The sequence below is a fragment of the Castor canadensis genome, chromosome 18 (genome assembly GCF_047511655.1).
Source record: "Castor canadensis chromosome 18, mCasCan1.hap1v2, whole genome shotgun sequence".
NCBI lineage: Eukaryota > Metazoa > Chordata > Mammalia > Rodentia > Castoridae > Castor > Castor canadensis.
This window is the reverse complement of record NC_133403.1, coordinates 598,310-625,038: the sequence shown is the minus strand read 5'-3', so window position 1 is coordinate 625,038 and position 26,729 is coordinate 598,310. Positions and strand designations below refer to the sequence as shown.

The window sequence follows — 26,729 nt, the reverse complement described above, 5'->3', positions numbered from 1 at the left end:
TGGATGGGTGGATGGATAGGTGGATGGGTGGATGGGTGGATGGGTGGATGGGTGGGTGGATGGGTGGGTGGGTGGGTGGGTGGGTGGGTGGGTGGGTGGGTGGGTGGGTGGATGGGTGGGTGGATGGGTGGGTGGGTGGATGGGTGGATGGGTGGGTGGGTGGGTGGGTGGGTGGGTGGGTGGATGGGTGGGTGGGTGGGTGGGTGGGTGGGTGGATGGGTGGGTGGGTGGGTGGGTGGGTGGGTGGGTGGGTGGGTGGATGGGTGGATGGGTGGGTGGATGGGTGGGTGGGTGGGTGGGTGGGTGGGTGGGTGGGTGGGTGGATGGGTGGGTGGGTGGGTGGGTGGGTGGGTGGGTGGATGGGTGGGTGGATGGGTGGATGGGTGGGTGGATGGGTGGGTGGGTGGGTGGGTGGATGGGTGGGTGGATGGGTGGATGGGTGGGTGGGTGGGTGGCGGGTGGGTGGGTGGGTGGGTGGATGGGTGGGTGGGTGGGTGGATGGGTGGATGGATTTGTTGTGCCTGACCCCTAGCAGGTCAGCTCCTGGCCTTGTCCTTTTCTCCCTGTCCCCCGGCTCGGCTCGGCCAGGTCACCCAGCAAACAAATGCTTCTGGGGACAGAGCCGAGACCCCACCTTCACCCCATGGGTGACGAAGTGATGACGTGACGACTTGATGATGTGACGACGTCCCTTCCTTTCCCTCTGAGACGTGGGCGTCTGTCCGGATGTCCTGGGTCCCCAGCCCCACTGCGGACTCCACGTCACGGGTCTGGGAGTGTGACGTGAATCGGGGTCGCCATGTTTGGGTGGAAGTTGTGACGTGTCTGTGCGGACTGTCACCTCCCTGACGGGAGTGGCTCTCGGGACAGCCCAGAGTGACAGGGAAGCCACTTGGCCTGCCTGGCTCTCCCACGTGGGACATTGGGCTTGGCGCTGAAACATCTGTCCAGCATTAGGACGGGGTCACAGGGTCACAGGGACATGGGGTCACGGAGTCACAGGGTCATGGGGTCACAGGGTCAGGTCCCTAGTGCCAAAGCCTTGGGATGGGCCCAGAGGTGGCATCGCTCCAGCTTGCCAGGGTTTACATCTTACACAGCTTCTCCTAGAAATCTCTCTCTCTCTCTGTCTTTCTCTCTCTCCTATGTGGGTCCCTCAGGCAGGTGACCTCCGGCCAGGACAGCGTCACAGAACTGAGCTGGCCACACCCGCCTTGGCCTCTGAGCGTCCAGAGCTTGGGGATTTAAACTGCCCAGGACAGTGACATGTGACAGCCAGAGACTGGGGGGACAGCGGTGTCCTGATGGCCGTCCCCAACGTTCCCGCTCCCAATGTGCCTTAGACATCCCAGGAGCATCCGGCCTCAGAGAGGTGCAGGTGTAACCCAAACCCACCCCAAACTCACCCCAAACCCCAAACTCACCCCAAACCCCAAACCCACCCCAAACCCACCCCAAACCCACCCTAAACCCCAAACCCACCCCAAACCCCAAACCCACCCCAAACCCACCCTAAACCCCAAACCCACCCCAAACCCCAAACCCACCCCAAACCCCAAACCCCAAACCCCACCCCAAACCCCACCCCAAACCCCAAACCCCGAACCCCACCCCAAACCCCAAACCCCACCCCAAACCCCACCCCAAACCCCGAACCCCACCCCAAACCCCAAACCCCACCCCAAACCCCACCCCAAACCCCAAACCCCAAACCCCACCCCAAACCCCACCCCAAACCCCAAACCCCAAACCCCACCCCAAACCCCACCCCAAACCCACCCAAAACCCACCCCAAACCCACCCTAAACCCCAAACCCACCCCAAACCCACCCTAAACCCCAAACTCACCCCAAACCCCAAACCCCAAACCCCAAACCCCACCCCAGACTCCACCCCAGAAGCAGGGATGTCCCTGGCGGCAGGTGCGGTCACTAGGTCAGCGGTGGCGTTCTGTTTATTGGCATGGTATGTACAAAGTGCAAACCGACCCCATTTCTGTTCCCCCTAGAAAGCGAGGACAGAGCCACCTCATCTGGCGTCCCCGCGTCCCTGCCAGGCCAAAGGCAAGGTCACTTGTGCCCCAGGTGCCGGACACCACCCTGTCACCCAAGTCCCTCCCTGCCGCCCCCTCCCCCAGTGCTACAGCCACCTCCCCCCCTTTCTCCCTCTCTCTCCCCTCCCTCTCCCTCTCTTTCTCTCTCTCTTCCTCTCTCTCTCTCTCTCTAACCCCTCTCTCTACCCCCCCTCCCTCGCGCTCTCTCTCTCTCTCTCTCCCTCTCTCTCCATGGTGACAGTTGGCTGGACGCCATCGTGGCCTCAGGCGCCGTGTGGCGCTGATGATGCCAGCGGAATTCTCATGGTGACAAAATCGTTTTACCAAAAAATGTAAAAAAGGGGAAACGCTGACCGCGCTGATGAGGTGACGCGGCCGCGGGTTCGAGTTGCGACCTCAGAAAACCAGGCGCGTGGACTCGCAGGTGCGAGTGTCGCCCTGAATTTTCCCTTTACAGATGGACGTGCAGCCGAGGACGAGGACGAGGAAGAGGATGAGGACGGCGGCTCCAAGAAGGTGACGCCGCTCTTACTGCTCTTCCTCCCCAGGGGACACTGCCCGGAGGCCGGGGACAGGGACACGGTCGGGGTCGGGGTCGGGGGCCGCGGGGCTCGAAGGCAGCACCCCAGCCAGCTCTTGGGGAACCCCGCCAATGCACGCAGCGGGGACGGTCCCCAGGTCCGCGGTCAGCGCCTCCGCTGGGGACAGAAAGCCATCCTGGTGCAGCTGTTCCCAAAGCAGCTGCCACGCTCGGGACACCGGCCATTTCATCTTCGTCCTCACGGCACGGCGGACGCAACGGCCAGAGAGCGGGGAAGGACGGTCCTCCCACCAATTGTCACCGATCCATCTGGTGACCAAGGGTGGCCATGTGCCGCTGGCCACGTCCACTTCTCCCAGGCCCCTACCCTTCCTTTGTCCTTGGGTTTAGGAAAAAAATCAGGAGTGCTGAGAAAACATGGTGACGGCCCTGAGAGCAGACGGAGCTGTGACGTCCCTGCTCTGTGGTGACGGTGACAGCCGGGGTGCCGAGATTTGAACCCAGGACCCCACTGCTCACTCCGCCTCCCACAGCCACGCGGAGGTCCCGAGACACAGGACTTGCTGTCCCCGAGCAGAGCCCTCAAGGGGACATCACCGTCACCGAGAGCCATGTCCTTCGCTGGCCTTTAGGGGGACAGTCCGGCCACCCCAGAAGACCAGGGGCAAAAGCACAGCCATCCCCGGCGTTCACACCCCACAGCGTGGGGTCACCAGTGTCACCAGGGCCACCTGCGCCCGCCACACCTGCGGATGTGCGACCCTGCCCACGGGTGGCCCTGACGGCCCCAGCGATGGACGCCGGCCACCTGAGGATTCGGCGTTGAGCGGTGCCCGCTCCCGTAGGAAGTCCACTGCTGTCACCTGTCACCCCAGTCCTGGTCACTTGCCATCGTTTTTCACAAAGGTGACATTTCACTTTGCCACTGGTGAGGACACCGGGGGGACACGGGTGGACCTTTTAGAAGCTGGCAATTTGCTTTGAAGAAAAAAAAAAAGAAACAGAACGGGCTCGGTCCTGTCCGTCCATCCGTCCGTCTGTCCCCTGGGACGCCAGGCGTCACCCGCTCTCAGCCGTAAGTAAAATAAATAGGAGGAAGGGAGCGGTGACTCCTCAGCCGAGAGCTGCGGGTGACTGGACGCTCGGGCGCTGGCCGCGGGAGGAGCTGAAGGTCAGGTTGTGTCCTCCGGCTCAGGTCCCCGGCGGCCCCTAGATGGACACCTCGTACTCCCGCGTGTCCTGCAAGACAGAGGTGACACTTGGCGCTTGCTCTGTCCCCGACTGCGCATCCCACGGGTGCTGGACGATGGCGCCCGTCCTGTGACCCTCAGCCACCATGGGGCTTCCGTCCCCGAGGTCCCATCCCCCACCCTGGCAGGGCCACTGTGACCCGCAGCTCTGGCCCTGAGTTGGGGACGTTTATCGTGGACCATGGCCTCGTCCGCCCTGCTGGGGACCCGGGTGTGACCTGCTCTATGGAGGGGACGTGCGTCCAGGACCTACAGGTGACATCGATGACAGCCTGTGAGAAACCGGGCCTGGTGGCCTCAGTGACACTGTGTCCTGCGAGGCCCATGGCACGGACCGGCCGAGCCGATCGCGTCACTGTCATCGTTGGCCTTGACCCTTTGTCACACGCAAAGGACAGCTGACCCCTGAGGTCACTGTCCGGCAAACAGGGGACAGTGCGCGTGGTGACGAGGGGACGGCACGGATGCCCCAGGACCTCGGCACCAGCTCTGCCACGTCCTCTGCGGCCGCCCCTGCGCTGTCCCCCTTGACCCAGCCGAACCCTGGTCCTCAAACGCGTCCTCCGCCCCGTCCAGCGTCCACCCCCCGGTCTCATTTTGTTGCGGTCCTCAAAAATGACAATTTTGCAGATGGCGGTGTTGGTGGCAGCCCCGGTCACCTTTTCCTCACTCTGAACCCGAGCGTCACTGTCCCCAAAGAGCCGCCGGGATTCGACTTGCTTTCGCATCCCTGGCACAATGGCAGACGTCTGTCTGTCCGTCTGTCCGCGTCACAAGACTGCGAGCTCCCGGTGGCCAGGGATGATGTCACCTGGTGACGTCAGGTGACACGGCCGTTCTGCGCCACACTGGACACCGGGCAGCGGCCTCGGTCACCGCGCCGTGCTCCATCGGCTCCGTCCCCCCTCGCGCCAGAGGGGACCCAGGGACAAAGTGGCCTAAAGTCTCGGCCCTCAGATGGCGTCCCCCGTGTCCCTTACCCAGACGCTGTCCAGGGGGACGTCCGGGGACGGCACTCACCCCGGTCTCGTAGGTGGGGTTGTCGAACTCGGTCTCCACGGTGATCTGGCGGTAGGGGTGCGAGTACACCAGGGGCAGCCGCAGGCTGGAGTGGTAGCGGCACCTGGGGACAGAGGACCGGGCGTCGAGTCCCTGGACGGACAGCTGGACGGATGGCAGCGCCCGTGACAGGGCCCGTAACTCGTCCTCGTCCGTCACCTCTCCCTACAGCAGCCCAGGTGACGGCGCTGAGCATTTATGGAGCACTTACTGTTTGCCCTGACCGGTGGACCCTCCGCTAGCCGCTACACCCCTGTTCCCTCTCTGCCGGTGACGGCCGTGTCCCCAAGTGTCAGTCACACTCCCCCCCATGTGGCCGTGAGGTCCCCCGGGGCACAGGTGACACCCCACGCCTGTCACCCCCCGTGACCCTGGAACCTTCTCCCAGTAGATCCCGAGCCACTCTGTTCATGGTGACGTTTCCAGGACCCGAGGGTGGCCTGGTGCGGTCATCGTGAACGCAGATGTGTCGTGACCGTCACAGACACGGTTTCCTGTCCGCTTCTTTATCAAGAGCAAAAGTGCCGAGCTACTTGGTGTTTGTTGACTGAGTAAGTGATGGGCTGAACACATCCCTGCTCCCAAAAATGTGCACCGCCCCGTCCCCGGTAAAACCGCGAGTTCCCTGGGGACTGCCAGCCGGTGCCGAGCTGGCCCGCCACTGTCCCCAAGAGACAGGTGACAGGTGGACAGGTGAGCTTCGCGGTGCCCTTCCCCCCTCCGGGCGCTGGAGGCAGCGGTGACCCCAGGTCCCCTCCACGCGCCCTACCGTGTGACGTAAATGTAGGCTCCTCCCAGCAGCAGCAAAATGACCAGGACTGGGACAGAGATGGCCAGCGCCACATTCCCGCCGTCCAGCGATGACTCCGCGGCCGCCTCTGCTACTGGACACACAGGCCCTGAGCCCCTGCTGGTCACAGGTGCCACCCACGTCCCCGGTGACCTGTCTGCGTCCCCCGCGACTCAGGGTCCACATCCCTGTGGGGACTCCGGGCGAGGGCCAGCTCTGCCCCTGGACACTGGGGACATCGCGTGAGGACCCCACGCCGTCCTCAGCCTGTGCCCCCCAGAGGCTGTGGTGGTTTTGGGGTCTCGGGTGTCTGGGTCACAGCCATGCAACGATTAGGCACCACTGCATGGGCTCCGGGAAAGTCGTCCTAATGCCTGGGTGAATCCCGTGCAAAACATGGCGGGCGGGGGGGACACCCGCCATCGGAGAACCCGGCCCGGGAGCACGGCTTGTGGCTCTGGTGACAAAGGCGGACGAGGGACCCCGGGTGGGACAGGCCGCTGTCCCCATCTTCCAGGTCGGTGGCCCCGGCTCTGGACGCTCGGCATCAGTGCCATGAGGAGGCCAAGGTCGGGAGGATCGAAGTCCGAGGCCCGCCAGGAAAATGGCTCTCGAGACCCCGGCTCCAAAATCAGCAGAGCCAAGTGGACTGGGGTAGAGCGCCCGCTTTGCAAGTTCAAATCCCGGAGCCACCGGGCGGGAAGAAATCCCGGGACCAAGGACACAGCCCCGGGACACCTGCTTTTTTAAAATTTTATTTGGCGGCCCTGGGACTTGAACTCGGGGCCTCGTGTCCGCTCGGTGGCAGCTCCCCCACCCCGGCCCTTCCCACGGCGGTTTCGCCGGGGTCGGCCTTGGATCTGCGTCCTCCCTCCTGGGCCTCCTGCGTCTGGGATTACAGGTGCCCGCGCCCAGCCCGGGTCGAGATGGGGTCCCGGCCGACTTTGTCTCTGACTCACCTTCCAAGGCGTGCTCGAAGCTGTCTTGATTGACTGCGAGAAAGACAAGCGGTCAGGCGGTGCCACCGCTGCCCCTGGTCCCCAGAGAGGACGGGTGCAGGATGGCAGGAGGGCCGTGGCCATCACGGGTCACGGGTCACAGGGAAACCTTTGCTCTCTATAAAGGAACCGGCCTTGGGCGTCCCGTCACGGCCTCGGGCCCGGGCCGGCGTCCTTACCCTTGCAGACGGGCAGCGGCCCGTTCCAGTGTGACGGCCGCCCCAGGACGCAGCGGATGGTCACCTCGCCCGCGAGCTGGAAGCCCTCGTAGCACATGAAGGTCAGCGCCTCGCCCGGCAGGTACAGCCGCTTGTACAGAATCTGGTAGCCGTTCTCGGGCAGCCCCGGGTTGTCGCATGCCAGCGACTCCTCGGCTGGGGACACACGGGGCCGTGAGGCCAGGCCAGGGACGCCATGGTCCCCGGGGTCCCCTCCCCTGCCACCCCGGCACGGCGGACCGAACGGTGCGGTGGAAACCGGGGTGAGACCCAGGTCCTGCTGTGTGACCCCCGCGAGGGGCTCAACCTCTCTGGTCCCGGGTGTGGGAACCTGGACAGAGCCAGGGCTTGGCCCGTGACCCACAGGCGTCCAGTTAGCGGCCTGTGACGGAGAAATGTCCTCAGATCACAGCCAACCGATGTCCCAGGTATCCAGCTCACGTCTGTAGTGCTCGGCCGCCATTGCTTCTCCTCCAGGAAGCCCTCCCTGCTGCCTCCCACCGCCCCGGCCACCGTCTTCCTTCCTCCCCAGCTCCGCCCGCACCGACCGCAAAACCCCAAGGCGCCAACCACTTAAATCCCAGCAAAAGCCTGGTGACCTGGATCTACCGCCGGCGCCATTTTTTTTTTTTTTGGTGATGCCGGGGTTTGAACTCAGGGCCTTGCTCTGCCACTGCAGCCTTGCCCCTTCTGTGCAGGTTAATTTTTGAGATGAGGTCTCATCACGCCTGCACCGCAATCCTCCCTTTTGTGCTTCCTGCCTAGCTCGGGTGACAGGCGTGAGCCCCCGGGCCTGGCTCCAGTTCTAATTTTTCTAATTTTTTTGGCCAAACAAAGTAAAATTAAAAAAGCTTTTTGGGCATCATCTAGGACCGTGTGCAAAATTGGAAGATCGGTCCCCGGCTCTACAGTCCATCCGCGGTCACCGCCATCCGTCATTTACCATTCCTAGCAGCTGGGGTCCAGGCTGCCCCCAAGTGGCCCCGAGAGGTGGAAACCCACGGAGGCCGGGCGCCGTGGCTCCCGCCTGTAATCCCAGCTACTCGGGAGGCTGAGGTGGGGAGGAGCGCAGTTCAAAGCCAGCCCAGGCGAACGGTTCCCACGAGACCCCATCTCAAAAACCCATCACAAAAAAGGGTTGGCGGAGGGGCTCAAGGTGGAGGTCCTGAGTTCAAATCCCAGCACCGCAAATAAAAGAAAATCAAATATGGCTGCATTGGGTGCAGTGCATGGACGTGGCCAGCAGGGGGCAGCGCCACCCAAGGACTGGGGATTTTCTCCATCAGTGAACCCAGCCTGTCACCGTCACCTTCACCCGAGGATGAGGACACACTCACAGTGCCCACTCGGGGGACAGCAGGGCCACTGTGCCACCACCCTCAGTTCTAGGCCCTCCCAGGTCACTCTGTCCACTACGGAATTTCAATTAAGTTAATTTAACGTAATTTAGTTAATTTTTAGTCGTTGGGAATGATTCGTCACCGACCGACTCAGCGTTGACACTCCGCGGTGCCAGGGAAGAGCGTTAATTGAGCGCCTAGTGTATACAGGACACCACTGTGACTCTCTCTCTCTCTCTCGCTCTTCCTCTGTCCTTTCAGGGCCACCACCGCCCGGGGACTCCCATCTCTTGGCCAGCCCTGGGCCGTGGGAACCCTGTCCTCGGGTTGGGGACATCAGGAGGCCCCGCCATGTCCCCTCCAGGAGGGAGGCGGATGGAGGCTGTGGTCGCCTCGCTGTCCGGGGCTCTGGGATGGACTGGGCCCCGTCCTAGCAGGGGACAGGGCGCCAAGCACACAGACAGGTCACGGCAGGAACCTGCGGGGTCCGGCAGTCAGGGAGGGCTTCCTGGAGGAGGTGGCTCCAAGGTCCAGCTCCAGAGCCCTGCAGAGCCCAGGCTTGCACTTCCCAGGACGGCTGTGACACTAAAGCCATGGTGACACCCACGGGACCCTCGTGCGCAGCGGGCTTCAGGTCACTCCCCACCTCAGCAGGACAGGGGGACAGTCCTGCGGCTTTTTGCCAAAAGGCGGGAGGTGGCATCCACATCTGGACAGTGGACACCGTCCTTCCTCAAAAATGACAGCCCGGGTGCGGTGGCTCCCGGCAGAGGTCAGGAGGATGGCGGTTCAGGGTCAGGCGTTTGTGACCCCATCTAAATGGAAAGCTGCTCCTGGGCGCTGCGGCCCTTTAAGGGGTGGGGCCTCGGGGATTGGGATGACGTCATCGGGAGCACGTGAAACTTTTCTCTTTGTAAGTCGATCAATTAACGGCGTTTGTCACAGCAGCAGCCTGGCGGCCAGCCGTGTCACTCCGGAGCCCAGGCAGGACAGGGTCCTTGCCCCAGGCTGCCCAGCAGGGTTGGGGGAGGCTGGGGACAAGTGCCAGCGCTGTCAGGGGACACGGACTTCGGCTCCGCTTCCGTGTAGACGCAGGCCCAGGGCTGGGGACGGGAAGGGCCGGGTGTGGCCAGCGGCAGGGGCCACAGGTCAGGGTCCCCTGATGTCCCCGTGAGCTCCGGCACCAGGGCCAGCGATGGCCGGGAGGCACTTGGAGACCAGGGTCCTGAGATCGAGTCTTGCGGCCTCCGTGGGTCCAGTGTGCCGGACAGTGACAAGGACCGGTGAGTCCAGATGTCCCTCGCGGTCAGCCAGAACATGTCCTGTGCTCCGCCGTGGTCAGGCTGCCCGGTGTCCTCCGACGCCCGCCGTGGGGGGCAGGAAGAAGTCACGCGGTGATGTCACCGGGGGCCGCGAGGTGACAGCGTGGACGGGACCCCCACTTCCCCATCCACAGCCAGGTGGAGGGACTGGGGTGACGGTGACCTCGCTCTCGTCCCCCCCAGAAGCCACAGGGACAGAGGAGCCGTGGGCCTGGTATGCAGCAGGTGTCTAATGAGTGTCACCTTGCCCAGTGGAAAAGGGTCAGCAGTGGTCACAGCCGGTCCCCCGGTCCTGTGGCCGCCGAGCCGTTCTGGTGAAAGTGGCACACAGACCCCCGCTTTTGCTCAATTACTGTTCGGGTTTTTTTGGGCAGTAGTGGGATTTGAACTCAGGGCCTTTCGCTCGCCGGGCAGGCGCTCGACCCCTCCGTCCACCTTGCTCTGGTGGCTTTGGGGATGGGGTCACCTGAAGGATCTACCTGGACTGGCCTTGAACCCTGATCCTCCTGATCTTGGCCTCTCTGTGGCCGGGGTTATGGGCATGGGCCACGGGCTCTGCCCCTCAGGGACCCCTGAGTCCATCTGCCCCGGCTATCGTTGGACAGGGTCTCGTGTGCAGCCCAGGCTGGCCCCGGCCTCCCCGTCCTCCCGCCTCGGCCTCCCTGCGGCCGGGATTACGGGCGTGCACGGCTCGCCCGGCTCTCGGCCTTTTTGTGATCGCGGAGACTCGAGGCCGACGCGGGTTCTGCCGGCCAGAGCTCCCCGTTGGTCCCTCGGGGCCCCCGTCCTTTCCCCGGACTCACGGACGCAGAGCGGCAGGCGCGACGTCCAGATGGGGGTCCCCGTCTCGCGGCTGTAGCAGGTCAGCAGGGAGCTGCCCTCCAGCACGAAGCCGGGATTGCAGGAGTACTGGATGGTGGTGCCCACCAGCAGCACGGGGTCGGAGATGAGGCGCGTGGAGTGCGCCACCTCGCCCGGGTCGCTGCAGTACATGACTGGGGGACGGACAGCGGGGTTGGGCCGGGCCCAGCGCGCGTGAGAAAGCGCCCCGCCCACGGGGGACGGGCAGCGGACAAGGCCTGGGGACGCCTCGCTCGCCGAAGGACAAAGGACGGAGTGGGGGGACGGAGAGGGCGGGGAGCGGCTGGAGCCCGGGGGCCGGGACAGGAGAAAGCCGGGGTGTGGGGAGGGGACGCCCCGGTTTCTTGGTGCAACCCGAGCGGTGAGACAGGCGCCCGTCACTTTTTAAGTTAGGAAATCGGCGGAGACGGAAGGGAAAACTATACACCCGTTAAAAAGGAACGGAAGGTCCGTCATGCTAGACAGACGGACAGATCTAAACCCCACAGCGTGGAATCCCCCCCAGGACCCATCAGCCACGGCCAGGGTATAGAACGAGGGCTCCAAGGACCAACATAGACCCCAAAGCCCCAAATCTGAGAGCCGGCTTGACCCCGGCCGCGCACGGCTGCGCTCACCGCAGTTCCCGGCCCGCCCCGCTGTCCACCGCGCAGTCACCCCAGGTCTCCGCCGGGCGGGGTCGGGGTCGGGGTCGGGGTCGGGGTCGGGGCCGGGGCCGGGGCGGGGGAGGACACAGGGCCCTGCTTACTCTTCTCGCAGAACGGGGGGTCACTGCTCCAGCTGAGGTCCCACTGGCAGGTGAGGGTGTCGCTGCCCACGATGTCGTAGCCGGGGTCACACTGGTAAGTGATCCGCGTGCCCCTGGCCAGCTCCGCGTGCGAGGTCGTTTTCCAGCCGTTCTGGATCTCGGGCAGGTCCGGGCAGGAGTCATTCCTCGACACCTCTTAAAACAGAAACGAGACCCTCATGAGCCGGGCTCGGTGAGCGCGCCTGTAATCCCTGCCTCGCGGGAGGCTGGGAAGGGGAGGATCGAGGCTGGAGGCCGGACTGGTAAACGGTTCTCCAGACCCCATCTCCAAAGCAACCAGAGCAAAACGGACGGAGGAGCGAGTGCAAAGCCCTGAGTTCAAATCCCGGTCCCACCAAAGTCAAACCTGCCATAGATGACCTGTCCCTGGGGGGGGACACTGGCCTTGCTGCATTTTCTCCTGGTTTTACAAAAGTAGTTCAGGGTTGGGTGTCACCCAGAGCCCTGTCCGAGCCACCCAGGGACATGGGCACTGTCCCTTGTCCTCTCTGCAGCTCAGCCAGCCGTTTGAAAGCGGGTCCTCCCGAGCCGCACAAAGACTTGAGGTGATAGGAGCCCCCGTGAGTGACCCCAAGACAGAGCCACCGAGCCGAGGGACGCCTGTCCCCGACCCCGGCTGTAACCTCGCACTGGGGTCATCCTCAGACTCTCTGTGAATCCACACGTTTGATGACTGAATATGCGTTAAGACGAATGTGTCTTGCTTACAATGCCGGCAAGTCACCCGTGACACCGGTCCGGCCCCAGACACTGCTGTCCAGGCCCCGTGACCCCGGCCGTCCTCTGGGGGACCCTGCTTCCTCCTGCCAACCCTCGGCGGCCATCGAAGGCACCACTTCCGTCCTGTGTCACAGGGGGTCGGGGACGACAGCTAACAGTGTCGTGCAAGTGACTTGGGGCTGGGAAGTCATTTCAGAGGCGACGATGGCGTCTGCCCGATGTCCTCCTGCGTTTATTTGGGGGAAGGAAGGCCATCTCACGGGTGTCCGCCACTCGGAGTGGACGGAAGTGGCCTGTAGGATCGCAGTGGGGCGGGGACGACTTTAGCCATTTGGTTGGGGACACAGCTGTGGGGGACGGGACTCGGGGGACGGCAACGAGGTCATGGCTTCCCGGTGAGAGCCAGGGTGGCCGCTCCTGACCCCTGTGACCCCTGGGGCCATTGGACTTTGCTGTTCTGTCAGCTGTGGCCGCCAGGCGGCAGGGCGGTGGCCCAAAATCCTGGTGACCTTGGGGCCAGCAGTCTCAGGTCCCCGCGTGCCTCGAGTGGCCTTGTGACCCCATGGACGGGGGGACGACGCTGGCCGGGGAGGAGCTTTTTGTCTCTGTCCGTCCTTCCGTCCGTCCTTCTGTCCGTCCTTCCTCTCTTTCCTCAGCAGCTCTGTGACTTCCCCAAGTTCACCTGTCCTCATCTGTCCAGCGGGGTCAGGGGTCACGTCCCCTTCTGCCCCAGGGGGTGACATGGACGCCTGTCCTTCCCCTGTGCGTCCAGAGGCTCTGGGGACCTGCGCCAGCCGTCATCGGGCTCACGGTCAAGATTCCGCCTTCCGGGGACAGCGCGCCCCGTTCTGTCCACCGCGGGCGTCGCCGTGAGTCACGGTCCCCTCTTGGGTCCAGCTGAGGCCTCCAGCTTGAGGCCACTGTCGTGGACTGGTGTTGACAGGACGCTGGCCGCTGTGACCCGGATCTCAGGGACGCGGTCCGTCCCGGAAGCCATCTCTACTGTCCTGAGTCCAGCACTGGGCAGGGACCAGTGACCTTGACCTCAGCGGGGTCCCCTGCCGCTCCGGGACCTGCGGCACACGGAGATGGCAGCTGACCCCTGTGAGCACGCTCTGGAGGACGATGAGGTCACCTGACGCTCTGTGTGCGTTCAACAAACCCCAGCCTCAAGGTCAGTCAGCAAACACTCCTCCGCAGACCTCTGCCTCAGTCTCGGACGGAGCCTGAGCTCTGCGCCCAGCCGAGGTCACTCGTGGACGGGTGGACGGTTGGCTCGGCACCGTGGGAGTCACCGAGCCGGGCTCTGACCCCGTCTTCCGGCTGGGGTCGGGGGAGCCTCAGGGACAGACCTGGACAACCGTCCAGGGTGCCTCGTCTGGACAGCTGCGGGGACCGCCATCCCCCTGTGTGTCCCACAGGGGCGACTCAGGAAAGTCACGAGTGGACACGGAGCCGGCAAGGGTGAAAGCCGGCCGCCAGCTTGGGGCCCCATCCAGGTGGCCAATTTAAAGCCCCAAAGACCGGGAACGAGGCCGAGCTGGTGGTGGACACCTTAATCCCAGCCAGCCTGGCCGAACCTGTGCGACCCGACCCGAAAAACAAAGAACAGCTGAGGCCGTGGCTCGGGTGGCAGAGCGCCCGAGGTCCCGAGTTCAAATCCCTGCGGTCCTCCTGCTCGCGGCCTCCCGAGCAGCAGGGATTACGGGGGGGCGCCCGGTGCTCGGCCAGCGTGGTTTTCTGCAGCCTCAGGAGGGCCAGGGAGACCCGGGCGTCCCTGGGTCCTGATGTGCGTGGCGGGTGGGTCCACGTGGCCACTGCGGGGCGATGACCGGGCCCGTGGCGGACATCCGAGCTTCCAGAAACTGCAGATGCCGCCGGGAAACCTCGGCCGGCCACAAATGCAGCCTGTCCCACCGTCTGCTGGACCCCAGGTCCACCGTGTGGGGCAGCTGTCAGTGTCCCCAGGAAGCTCACAGAGGCCCGGTCACACAGCCCTGGGTGGTCACACGGGCGCTCACACCTGGTCCTTCTGACCAGGCCCAGCTGTCAAATATTCACTCAGCCAACCCTGACCCTCAGTCGGAAATCAGTACAGGAAACACAGAAGGACGGACACACAGACAGGACAGAAGGGACAGAGGGACAGGACAGACGGCCGGGGCCACCTACCCACGTAGTTCATGATGAAACCCTGGCCCTTCCCGAAGATGAGGCCGGCCGGGTCAGAGTGGAACTGGATGGTGAGCTCTGGTGAGGACGAGTAGAGCTTCTGAGGACCGCTGCTGCCCAGGTACTGGCCCAGGATGTGGGGCGTGACCTCGTCCCCGTCGTAGACGGTCAGGATGTCACTGTTGCTCAGGTTCAGGCTGTGGGGACAGAGAGAAGGGAGAACAGGTGACAACCCCTGTCAGGAGGCACAGCCGGGCCTCGGCGCTGACCGCTCACAGGTGGGGCTGTGGCTGCAGATTTGCCGGTGGAGGGGACAGTCCACCGCGACGGCAAACGCCAGTCCTTGGTGACAGTGACGCGGGGGCCTGGCCACCTGCCGGGGGTGACGTGGTCTCTCGCTCTCGCTTCAAGGTGTACAGCAAACTTGGGGACGTCACCCGCACGCCACGTGGCCATGTCCTGTGGTCACCGCGAGTCCCTCCGTTCCTGGGGCGCCAGGCGACGTGAGGCCGGCGACCGTCCACGTCAGCGGTCACCTGTCGTGTTGGCCACCGTTTCTCAGCGGTGACGGACGGTGCGCTGACCGTCCCCCTCTCCCTGTCCACACTCGCGGCCGGGGTCTTTTCCCTCAGACCCTGGTGGCGGTCACCCTTGAATGTGGCCCTGTCCCCCGAGGGCCACCAGCCTGGGGCGGGGAGGGCTGTACTGGATGCACCACCCCAAGGTCACCCTGTGAGTCCAGGGGACGGACAGACAGACGCAGATGGGCAGGTCCACCACCAGCACCCTTCACCCGTCCGTCAGGTGTTGGGCACCTACTGTGTACTAGGTGGACAGAGGTCAGTCCAGGGCCCGGCCAAGGGAGACGGCCAGGACAGAGGGACACAGGACACTGTCCCCTTCCCCTCCAGCGGGGCCTTTGACAGCGAGACGTGCGTCCGCCCCAGGGCCTTTGCACGTCTGCTCGCACCGAGCCGCGGCCGGGGTTCTGCGTGGGACCCCCGGGGACCCCAAGCTTTCTTCCTTTCTACATCGTCTCCCCGCTTGGCAGCGTCACGGGGGGACAGTGTGTGACACTGGTTCCCTGAACCTGGGGCCCCTGCATGTCACCAGGGAGACCCCAGGGCCCCTGCATGCAGTAGGTGCCTAACTAATGCAGGGTGGGGTCCCCCACGGACACTCAGGACACTCACAACTGGACGTCCAGGAAGACCCGCTTGTCCTCCCCCACGTGGATCCTCCACACGCAGTCCTCCCCCTCCACGTAGGGCTCCGGCCAGTTTGGGGACAGGACCACCCCGGCCGCAGCAGACAGCTCCCCGCCACACATGGCTGTGGAGGACAGACAGACAGACTTTGTGGGAAAGCCAATAGGACAGAGCGGTTAGGAGTGTGGGGTGATCAAGTCAGACAGCCCCGGGCCCCCTGTGTCCCCTTGGGGGTCAGTGCACTTGTGTAGAGTGACTATCTGACCACAGCAACCGCCCAGTCTTTAGTGACGAGTTTACGGGTGTGCAGCTCTTCCAGGACCAGGAAGGATCTCCAAGCCCTGCGGCTCCGCCCTGGACAGAGGACGATGGTCACTCGGTCACTTGCCATGGGGACCGTGGCAGCCAAGCCCACTGGGGGCCTGTGAGGCCACCACACAGCCAGCCTTGTCCCCAGTGACTCCCAGCGCAGGTCCCCAAGAAGAGAGATCTGGGTCCCCTCCAGTCTCTGCCGGTCACCCTCAGCTTGTCACCAGAGTAATTGTCACGCGAGAGTCAGGGCTGCCTGTGCTGCTGGGTGAGCTGTGACATCATGGGTGGGAGTGACGTCATGCAGGGCTGTGGGCGGGGCCGTGATAGCATTGTGGGCATGGCTATGGGAGGTACTGTGGGTGGAGCGCTGGTGTGGGCGGGGCCACGGGCAGGGCAGTGACGGTGTGGGCGGGGCCATCGTTGGTGGTGCTGTGGGCGGGGCCACAGCCAGTGTTGTGGGCTGCTGTGGGCAGGGCTGTGGTTGGAGCGATGGGTGGGTCTTGGACGGGGTAGGTGGGCGTGTCCGTGGGTGGAGCCATGGGTTTGCGGTGCTATGAGAGCTTAGTGGGCGGGGCCTCAGCTGAAAGTGGGCGTGGCCATGGCGGGGCTGGGGTTAGTGCAATGGGCAGGCCTTGGGTGGGATCTGTGGGTGTGGCAACGGGGACGGGCGTGGCCATGGATGTGTGGGCGTGGCTGCGGTGGGCGTGGCTACGGGTGGGCGTGGTCGCGAAGGTGGGCGGGGCCTGACCTCGGCACAGCGGCTCGGTGTCGTTCCAGTAGGGGTCGCGCACATTGACGCACTGGATGATGGCGGGGCCCTGCTCCAGGGAGTGCCCGGGGTCACAGGTGAACTCCACCACGGCCCCGATGTTGTAGGTGGGGTCGGAGGTGCTGAAGTTCCCGTTCTGGATGTAGGGCTCGTAGCAGTGACCCTTCTCGAAGGCTGGGGACAGAGGTGGGGGACCGGGAGTGAAAGGCAGCCGGGGAGCGCGGCCGGGATTACAGGCGTTCCCGCCGCGCTGGGCCTCGCACCGCCACCCCGTCACCCAGATCCGTCTCTGAGTCTGATAAAGTCGGGGCGAGGGGCCACCTGTCCTTGGGAAGCCAGCTCAGAAAGTCCCCAGGGCCAGAACGGCCAGGCTGTGCAGAAGGACGCAGGACAGAGGGACGCAGGACGTCGCTCGGCCGAGAGCTGGGGCCCGGGGGGACTTGGCGCTGGGCAGAGATTACATGAAATTGTCACCATGAGTGGCCTCAGGGATGCACCCCATCTGCCCCCCCTAAAACCCAGACACTAGCAGGTCTGCTTCACGGTGGGTGCTCGGCAGGGGTGGCTGGCGTTTGTTGAGTGAAACTCTGACCTCTGTCCCCCTGGCTGCACCCTGAGCCCCCCTGAGGACCGAGCCACGATCCGTTTGCGCTTGGCCGCTGCTGTGTCCCCTCTCCCAGCTGCCACCCCGTGACGAGGGCGACCGCCAGCCTCACCCTCAAAGCGGACATGGAAGACGGAGGCCGCCGGGCCCTGGCTGGCCATGAACTCAATGCGGAGGCTGCTGTGGTCACTCAGCAGCCCCTCGAAGGGGACACTGTCGCTGTGCAGCGAGTCGTAGAGCACGGCCGACTTGTTGGTCAGCCCGCTGTAGATGACCATCCTGTAGGAGAGAAGACGGACACTCAGGGCGGCGGTGACCGTCACCCAGGTCCCCGAGTGACCCTGGCTCTGCCGTCAACCGCTTCCTCTGCAGACGCGTGTCCTGGGTTCCCGGGGTGGGGGGAGAGGACACACAGGGCATCAGAGGATGTGGCTGGGTGGACAGACAGAACTGAGAAGCTAGGGTAGCTGGCGGTGACCGTGGCTGACATGGTGGACACTGGCCCGCTGGCTCTGGGACTTCCCGGCTGTGTGACTTTGGGTGACCTCAGTCACCTCTCTGTGCCTCTGCTCCCTCCGCCATGCAGGGTCAGTCACGTGTCCATCAGAGCGGGGACGTCCTGGGGACAAGGCGGCCAGGCTGTGGACGTCACACTTGGGACCCCAAGGGGCCGGGCCTGTGTCCTGCGTCCTGCACGAACCTTTCCTCTCCTTTAACCGGTTTCTTCTTGGCGCCAGCGCCGGGGGCTCCTCGCTCAGAATCCAGGCCCCTCTGGCGGAAACCCCAGCTCTTCCTGCCGATGACCCAGTCCCCGCGGCAAAAGTGACTTTGGGGTCACTTCCTTCCGATCGACTCCGTGCTGCTCGTTGCTCTGCGGGACTTGTCGGCGCCTTTGCGGGAGCTCAGCGCCATTTCTCGCCGGGGTCACGGCATTTCAGCCATTTTCCCCCGTGAAGAGCGCGGCACAGATGCGTTCTTTGATCTTTTCCGTGAATTTGAACTCAGGGCCCCGCGCCTGCCACGAGCTGCGACCTCAGCCGCCCCCGCCGTTTTCGCTTCAGCTGCTCTTAGTTATTTTAAGTTACTTTTCTTTCTTTTCAGATTGGGGCCCGGGGATGACCTTGGACTCTGACCACAGGGACGGCCAGATGGGGATTGGGCCTCGCTAACTTCTCACTCGGCCTCCATCCTCCTGGCCTCCATCCTCCTGGCCTCCATCCTCCCGGGTAGCTGGGATTGCAGGTGTGAGCCGCGGTGCCCGGCCCTGGATCTGGTTCATTCTGACGCTACAGAGAACCCTGCGTGCGAGCCGGTCGTCTACACCGTCCTCTCTGAAGCGTTGACCGGTCACAATGAGCAACTGGACTTGGCCTGGAAGGACGAGGGCTTGGGGATGGATGCCCTCGGCTGTCTGGTGTTCTCTGTGACACTGTTGCCACTGGAAGCACCTGGAGTCCAGGCCCAAAGCAGGACGGGAGGATCCAAGGCCCGAGCGTCCGGTCCCAGAGCACCCTGGGCGTGTTGCCCTCCGTGTCCTGTTGGCCTCTGCTCAGGGCATGGCAGGTGGTGACCAAGAGCGTCCCTGTCTGAGAACAAACGCCACTGCTCCTCGCTCTTCCTCGCTCTGACGTCCCCAGAGGGTCCCGGTGACCAGCTGCTCAGTAAGCCAGCTGCGCTCCCCCGTGCCCAGTGGGACCACACAGACCACGTCCCGTGTCCTTGTCACCATGTCTCCTTCCAATGGGTCTCCACCCGAGACAGCTTCCATCCCCACCGTCCCCTGTCCCCAGAGCCCATCTGTGGCCAGGCAGGGCAGGGGCTCAGCAAATGCCCTGTCCCTGGTAAGCCATGGGAAGGGACCGCAAGAGAAAGAATGAGCAGAGCAGTGTGGGGCCTCCATTCCCCACCCTCTGTCCCAGGCTCCCTGCCTCCTCCAGCCTCCACCCCAGCCTCCATTCCCCAGCCTCCCTGCCTCCACCAGCCTCCACCCCAGCCTCCATTCCCCAACCTCCACCCCAGCCTCCGTTCCCCAGCCTCCACCCCAGCCTCCCTCCCACCCTCCCCAAGCCTCCTCCGCCAGCCTGCTACAGGTTCCTGGCCCACTGTGTGCCTCAGTTTCCACATGGGTGGAGGAGGAGCTGGGAGCTGACGGTCCCCAGACGTGTTCTGTCCCGGTCCTCAGCTGGTTCTTTCTGGGATTCCCTGGCTTTTGGCCCTGGCCCCATCTGGGGGCCGGAGGTCCGGGGGCTACGGAGCCTCACCTGTCTGTGCCCTGCAGCGCCAGCCTCTCAAAGTGCAGGTGCAGCCGCTGCCCCTCGGGGGCCTCGATGCTCCAGACGCACAGCTGGTTGCCGTTGGCGTCTGCCGGGAAGCTGGGAGACAGGACACGGCCGATGGTGGCGTTGACCACTGCTCCTCCACAGGGGGCTGTGGACAGAGAGCAGGCGGGCGGCCGTGAGGGGATGGCAGACGGGAAGGGGAGCCCTCTCCTGGCCAGTGTCCCCCTCCTGGCCCTTGTCCCACTCATGGCCCGCGTCCCTTCCTGGCCCATGTCCCCCTCCTGTCCCTGTCCCCCTCCTGGACCATGTCCCCCTCCAGCCCTCATCCCTCTCCTGGCCCATGTCCTCCTCCTGGCCTTTGTCCCCCTCCTGTCCCTGTCCCCCATCTGTCCCTGTCCCCCTCCTGGCTCATGTCCCCTCCTGGCCTTCATCCACCTCCTGGCCCATGTCCACTCCTGGCCCACGTCCCCTCCTGGCCAGTGTCCCCCTCCGGCCCTCGTCCCCCTTGTGGCCGGCACCTGAGCAGGCCGGCTCCTGGCTGCTCCAGTGGGGCCGGGAGGCATTGATGCAGGTCAGGGTCCTGGCGCCCTGCAGCTCGTAGCCGAGGTGGCAATGGAAATGGGCCACCCCGCCCGCGTGCAGGTCCAGCACCGTGACGTCCCCGGAGTCCGGCCGGCGGGGGAAGCTGCAGCTGAGCATGAAAGCTGGGGAGGGAGAGGTGGTGTCACCCTGTGGGTGGGGACGCTGCTGTGACCCACACCCTGGCAGCCACTTTGCGCTGTGCAGAACAGCTGAGGCCTGGGGACCCGGGGGCTCTGGGGGACGCCTGGGTGACAAAGTGACCACAGTGGCTCCTTCCCAGGGCTCCATATCCCCCACCCTGCCCAGCCAGGGACAGCAGTTTTGGGGGGAGAATGAGTTCAGTCCTCCCTGACTCTGGCGTCCCCTCTCCCACAGCAGGGACACCGGGTCACCCAAGGGGGGGCGAAGCCAAGGTCCTGGGTCAGCGGTCACTTTCCCTCATGCTGGTGACAAGTGCACCAAGGTCCCTGCTCACTCCGGAAGCCCCAGGTCAGACGGCCCCCAGCGGGACATCGGACCAGGGCCAGGGAGCTGGGACAGCAGGGACACGGGGGAGAGGACGCAGGGGGACAGGGGAGGGGACGGGGAGGGGACGGGGGAGGGGACGGTGGGGGGGACGGGGGAGGGGAGTTGGGGGAACGGTGGAGGGGACGGGAGGGGATGGTGGGGGGGACGGAGGAGGGGATGGTGGGGGGGACGGAGGAGGGGATGGTGGGGGGGACGGTGTGGGGGACAGGGGAGGGGATAGGGGAGGGGACGGTGGGGGGAAGGGGGAGGGGACGTTGGGGGGACGGGGGAGGGGACATTGGGGGCACGGGGAAGGGACGGGGAGGGGAAGGTGGGGGGAAGTGGGGGGACATTGGAGGGGATGGTGGGGGGCACGGGGAGGGGACGGGGAGGGGACGGTGGGGGGAAAGTGGGGGGCAGTGGGGGGGACGGGGAGGGGACGATGTGGGGGATGGGGAGGGAACGGTGTGGGGGATGGGAGGGGACGGGGAGGGGATGGTGGGGGGGACGGGGGAGGGGACGGCGGGGGGACGGGGGAGGGGACGGCGGGAGAGGACAGGGAGAGGACGGGGGAGGGGATGGTGGGGGGGACGGGGAGGGGATGGTGGGGGGAACGGGGAGGGGACGGTGTGGGGGACAGGGGAGGGAACGGTATGGGGGATGGGAGGGGACGGGGAGGGGATGGTGGGGGGGACGGGGGAGGGGATGGCGGGAGGGGACAGGGAGAGGACGGGGGAGGGGACGGTGGGGGGGACGGGGAGGGGACGGTGTGTGGGACGGGGAGGGGACGGGGAGGGGACGGTGGGGGGAAAGTGGGGGGACAGTGGGGGGACGGGGGAGGGGACGGCGGGGTGGACGGGGATGGGAGGGGACGAATGGACGCCTCACCCTGGTAGTGCAGCTGGAAGGTCCCCGGGCCGTCGGCGAGGCCGCGGAAGAGGACGGACACCGCGTTCGTGTGACTCCGCACCACCTGCCCCTCCACCAGCAGCGTCTGGTTGGCAAGCACGGCCAGTGCGGCACCGTCCACGCCGCGGATGGACAGCAGCTCCCCGTCCGACAGGTTCACGCTCTTCACCTGTGCGCGGACGGACGGATGGACACAGGGACACAGGGACAGACGGACGCCGGGCAGGGTTTGAGAGGGGGCCGAGGGGCCACTGTGGCCCCCGACCCTTCCCGTCCACGATCCAGGCCCCAGTCAGCACCACCCCCGGGACCCCGAGACCCGGGGACAGAGTGACACCGCATGGCTGGACATAGGGGACGCCAGGGGCATAGTCAGAGCAGAAAGAAAACAGATGCCCAATTGTGTCACAGACGGGTGGAGGGGGGAGAGAGAGAAAATTAGAGCGAGAGAGAGAGAGAGAGAGACCTGGGCTGCTGCTTCCTCTGCAAGCCCTTCTCCTCCTTCAGCTCTCTCTGGTGAACTCCTACTCGCTCACCACAGCCCCACTCAAATTGCCCTCGCCTGGAGAACCCCGGAGGCTCGGGTGGCGTCCTGTGTGTCCTGTGTCCACCTGTGACCTCCCTTAGCCCAGTCTAGTGCCCTCCCAGGTCCCTGTGTTGACCACTTTGCCTCGTGTGTACACAGCAAGTGCTTAATAACTGAATGACTTCAGACACGGGGGGGGGCAGCACCAGGTGGACAACTTCTCTACGTCTGTCTCTACTAGGCAGCATTTATTGAGCGCCTGCTGTGTACACACCGCTGTGCCATCATTCTTCACGCTCACCACACACAGCTGCACAACCCCCAGCTTGGGGACAAAAACCCTGGCCCAGAAGGGTCGGGGACACATGGCACCAGCTTCCTTTCCTGGTGTCACCCTCTTCGCTGTGTGGGACGGTGGTGGGAGAAACCCCCACCCCAGCCGCCTCTCCTCTGCCTGTTTAGCACAGAGTTTTAGAGACCTGGCCACTAGCTGGGGAAGGCGGGGACAGGGTGGTCAGCACGCTGAGTGACGGTGACGTCACTGAGCACACGCACTCTGCCAGGGTCTGCTCCCAGGCTTTCTGCTCCCTGCTCCTCCCTGGGACTCTGTGGAATGAGTACGAACTCCTACTCAGGCGTCAAAGCCCAGCTAAAATAACCCCGATTAGCGCAAAGAGACAGCCAACCCGGCCAGGATGACACCTAATGACCGCACCCAGACAATCCCCTCTGGTCACCTGGAGCTCCACGCCGTAGCCGGTGTAGACCGTCACGTTGTAGGTGCACTCCAGGAAGTTGTTCGAGGGCAGTGGTGGGTAGTCGTTGGAGTCGATGAAACCCTCGGGGTCAGTGAAGGTCACACTGCAGAGGGCTGAGAGGACACTTTCGTTAGGTCCCAGGACCGGCTGCAGAACCCCCCAAGTGGACCTTGCTGTGGCCGTGGGGTCCCTGTCTCCCACAGCGGGGCCACGTGCACCTGGGGCCTGCTCGGTGGTGATGACCGTGGTGGTGACGATGGTGGACGTGGTGGTCTCCTGGCTCTCCTCGGAGGCCGAGCCGGTCAGCTCGTTCTCAGCTTTGTCCCTGAGGTCATCGGGGGACGCCTCGCGGGGTTCGGGCCTCCTCGGGGTCACGAGGGCCTCGTAGGGCTGCGGGGTGAGGGGAGCCACCTGCAGGGGCGCAGGGGTCATGGGCTCCGTGTCCTCCTCGGGGCCTGGCCACAGCGGATCCAAGGACACCAGGGAGTCCGGGTCCCCCGGCACGGACGGGGACGGGATGGCCGGGCCTGAGGAGGCCACCGTGGATGTGGCCTGGGGCCGTGGCTGCCACCTCTTTCCCGGGGCCGGGGTGAGCCCCGTGCCGGCCGTCTCTGTGGGGTCGTGGTGGGCAGAGGACACTGTCCCCTGCATGGCCAGCTCGTCCAGCTCTTCCCCAGACTGTGCGGGAGTCACAGCGGCCATCGGTGTCCCCTCCTTTGGGCTCTCTTGGCTCAGATGGCCGCTGTCCAGCTCCGCGGAGGGGAGAAGGTGGGGACCTGGAGGACCAGAGGCCAGCTCGGGACCAGAGCCTGGGGAAAGAGGAGAAAAGACGGCGGTCAGCGTGGGGGTGAAGGGTCATGGAGCGGTCGGTCACCTTCCGTCAGACTCTGCCATGGCCATGGTTGGGGGGACCCAGGTCAATCTTTAGGAAAAAGATCGGGGTTTGAACTCAGGGCTTCACCTGTGCCGCTCCCCACCCCTTTTTAGTGAAGGGTTTTCGAGATGGGGTCTCGTGAACTATTTGCCCAGGCTGGCTTTGAACCGCGATCCTCCTGGTCTCTGCCTCCGGAGTGGCTGGGATTACAGGCGGGAGCCATGGCGTCCGGCTCTCGTCTCCGTCCTATTTGCCCTAAACTCCCTTTCTTTCTTCCTTTCCCTAAAGACTTAAGGTTTTTGGGCGGGGACGGAGCTCGGCATTCAGTTTACCACAGCCATAGGTTCCAGACTCTCCTGGACCAGGAAGGGGGTGGCCGAGGGGACAGGCTTCCGCTGTCTGTGCGTCCACTCTAATGAGACCCAGCAGACGAAAGAAGCTGCCAAGGGACTTTGCCAAGCCATGTCTCCCGGCCAGGCTGACTCAATGGGAACATGTTCAAAAAATGACAAAATGTCACAGGACAGTCGTAAAGTGCTTGCCTCGCCCGTGTGAGGACGTGGGTTCAACCCCAGCACCACACACTCCGACATTAGGAAGAAGCACACGTTTGATGACTGATTCCTGACACAGATGCAGAACAGAGCGGTGCGTGGGGTCCTGAGGCGGCTGGGGCCTGGGTCACCTTGGCACCGAGGAGGAATCGCAGGGAGACAGTGGACCGGGCCGTGGTGCATTTTGGGCCCATGGTCACTTATTTAGTCTTCAAGAAAACATCTCTGAGCTGTCCTCAAGTTATGATGGAACCACAGGCGACAAACCCACCCAAGCTGAAAGTGTGTAAAGTGAATGTGAATCGAACACCTGTCAGCCGAGCACCATGACTTGGCTGCTTGCTTTTAATTTCTTTCTTTCTGACATCACTGGGATTTGAACTCAGGGCCTCAAACTTGCTGGGCAGGCACTGTGCTACATGAGACTCTCTGCCAGCCCTGTTTTTGCTTTAGTTATTTTTTTGGATAGGGGCTCAGTTACCATTTCATCCACCCAAAAACACACTCATCCACCCATCCATCCACCCACCCACCCATCCACCCATCCACCCATCCATCCACCCACCCACCCATCCACCCATCCACCCATCCACCCATCCATCCACCCATCCCCCATCCATCCATCCACCCATCCATCCACCCACCCACCCATCCATCCATCCATACGTCTGTCTGCCCATCCATCCATCAGTCCATCCATGCATTTGTTCAGCAGGTACCCCATGCCTGTCACTGGTCCAGGCAGCAGGTCCTGTTGTCCCCCCTCCCTGGTGGCCTTGGTCAGGTACAGACAGAGCAGATGGACGGAGCCCTGGCCGCTCCTGCCTCGCTGGCGCCCCCTGTGCGTGGGAACAAGGACCATCTCCGCCGAGCGTCTGACTTTGAGGACGAAGTGAGATTAGGAACCGAGTCTCGTGTCCGGGGTGGACGCAGGCCTGGCGCTGCCCAGCTGGTGACTGTCTGTGAAGGACAGTGTCACTCCTGGTGTCACCCCAGCCTGCAAATAGCCCTCGAGGCTGGCATTTGTCCCTCCACGTTATTGCCAAAAGCGTCATGGCTCAGAGAGGCAAAGGGACTTGTCCAAAGTCACACAGCAAATGGTCACTTTGTGACACTGCTCCTGTGCCCTTTCCCATCCCCACCTCTTCAAAGAGTTTTTTCCCTATAAAACAGTTTTCGTGGAAAAATACAAGGGTACGTGAAAGGCGGGGAGCTGTGCTTCCCCCACGCCGGGTCCACCTGTGCCCTGCTGGGCGTCCATGCCAATATGGCATTGCTGAATCCCAAAAGAAAATGCAAGGGGGGAAGATACGCAAGTGTGTGTGGCTTAACGGGAGCCGGGGTCACACCACGTGACTTTCCTGCAAGCGTCTGCTCTGCTCAGTGCCCTGTGGATTCCTTTTCACTGCTGCATAGAACTCCTGTACCTCAGCTCCTCTCCAGGACTCATCGTGCTGGGCTTCCGTGTCGTCACAGGCTCTCCGTTCTTTTTAAATGGCTACGTGACACAAAAACACCGATTCTGATCGCCTGAGACGGCAGAGCACAGGTGGTCACCCGAATGACAACTCCGTCCCTCACTGTCTGTGCTGCCCCTCGTGGTCAGCAGCACCTGCTGCGGTGTCCTAGTGGGAGATGAGGGAGTCGGTGGCACAGTGTTCCAAAAACAGTGCCATGTCCTTAGGTGGCCTTCCAACCACCTCCCTACCGGCCTCACAGTTACCATTTGCATCCATGAAAACCGAGCGTCAGCACAAAGGGCCGCGCAGAACCACGTCACATGGTCAGACCTGCCAATCACCTGTCAGCCAGAGCTGTCAATCACCTGTCAGCCAGACCTGTCAATCACCTGTCAGCCACAGCTGCCAATCACCTGTCAGCCAGAGCTGTCAATCACCTGTCAGCCACAGCTGCCAATCACCTGTCAGCCAGACCTGTCAATCACCTGTCAGCCAGAGCTGTCAATCACCTGTCAGCCAGACCTGTCAATCACCTGTCAGCCACAGCTGCCAATCACCTGTCAGCCAGAGCTGTCAATCACCTGTCAGCCACAGCTGCCAATCACCTGTCAGCCAGACCTGTCAATCACCTGTCAGCCAGAGCTGTCAATCACCTGTCAGCCAGACCTGTCAATCACCTGTCAGCCACAGCTGCCAATCACCTGTCAGCCAGACTTGTCAATCACCTGTCAGCCAGAGCTGTCAATCACCTGTCAGCCACAGCTGCCAATCACCTGTCAGCCAGACCTGTCAATCACCTGTCAGCCAGACCTGTCAATCACCTGTCAGCCACAGCTGCCAATCACCTGTCAGCCAGACTTGTCAATCACCTGTCAGCCAGAGCTGTCAATCACCTGTCAGCCACAGCTGCCAATCACCTGTCAGCCAGACCTGTCAATCACCTGTCAGCCAGACCTGTCAATCACCTGTCAGCCACAGCTGCCAATCACCTGTCAGCCAGACTTGTCAATCACCTGTCAGCCAGAGCTGTCAATCACCTGTCAGCCAGACTTGTCAATCACCTGTCAGCCACAGCTGCCAATCACCTGTCAGCCAGACCTGTCAATCACCTGTCAGCCACAGCTGCCAATCACCTGTCAGCCAGACCTGTCAATTACCTGTCAGCCACAGCTGCCAATCACCTGTCAGCCAGACTTGTCAATCACCTGTCAGCCACAGCTGTCAATCACCTGTCAGCCACAGCTGCCAATCACCT

At 63.7% G+C, this 26,729-nt stretch overlaps 1 protein-coding gene across 2 annotated transcripts in view; it reads right to left on the bottom strand.

Annotated features, from left to right (window-relative positions):
* Positions 1–3,662: 3,662 nt before the first annotated feature.
* The window catches only part of Sez6l (seizure related 6 homolog like), a 52,346-nt gene continuing 29,279 nt past the window's right edge, over positions 3,663–26,729 (bottom strand). Inside the window, exons 2-17 of one of the 2 annotated variants that reach the window (XM_074060612.1) lie at positions 22,805–23,395; positions 22,566–22,699; positions 21,282–21,471; positions 19,823–20,008; positions 19,287–19,452; positions 17,138–17,304; positions 16,401–16,595; positions 15,326–15,464; positions 14,133–14,329; positions 11,181–11,375; positions 10,375–10,566; positions 6,871–7,065; positions 6,653–6,685; positions 5,673–5,787; positions 4,865–4,967; positions 3,663–3,833 (exon numbers count right to left, since the gene is read on the bottom strand). In XM_074060612.1, coding sequence (XP_073916713.1) covers positions 3,804–3,833; positions 4,865–4,967; positions 5,673–5,787; positions 6,653–6,685; positions 6,871–7,065; positions 10,375–10,566; positions 11,181–11,375; positions 14,133–14,329; positions 15,326–15,464; positions 16,401–16,595; positions 17,138–17,304; positions 19,287–19,452; positions 19,823–20,008; positions 21,282–21,471; positions 22,566–22,699; positions 22,805–23,395 — 2,828 coding nt within the window. In that variant the 3' untranslated portion in view covers positions 3,663–3,803. The remainder of the gene's footprint in view (positions 3,834–4,864; positions 4,968–5,672; positions 5,788–6,652; positions 6,686–6,870; positions 7,066–10,374; positions 10,567–11,180; positions 11,376–14,132; positions 14,330–15,325; positions 15,465–16,400; positions 16,596–17,137; positions 17,305–19,286; positions 19,453–19,822; positions 20,009–21,281; positions 21,472–22,565; positions 22,700–22,804; positions 23,396–26,729) is intronic. The other variant, XM_074060613.1, reaches the window with a different exon arrangement.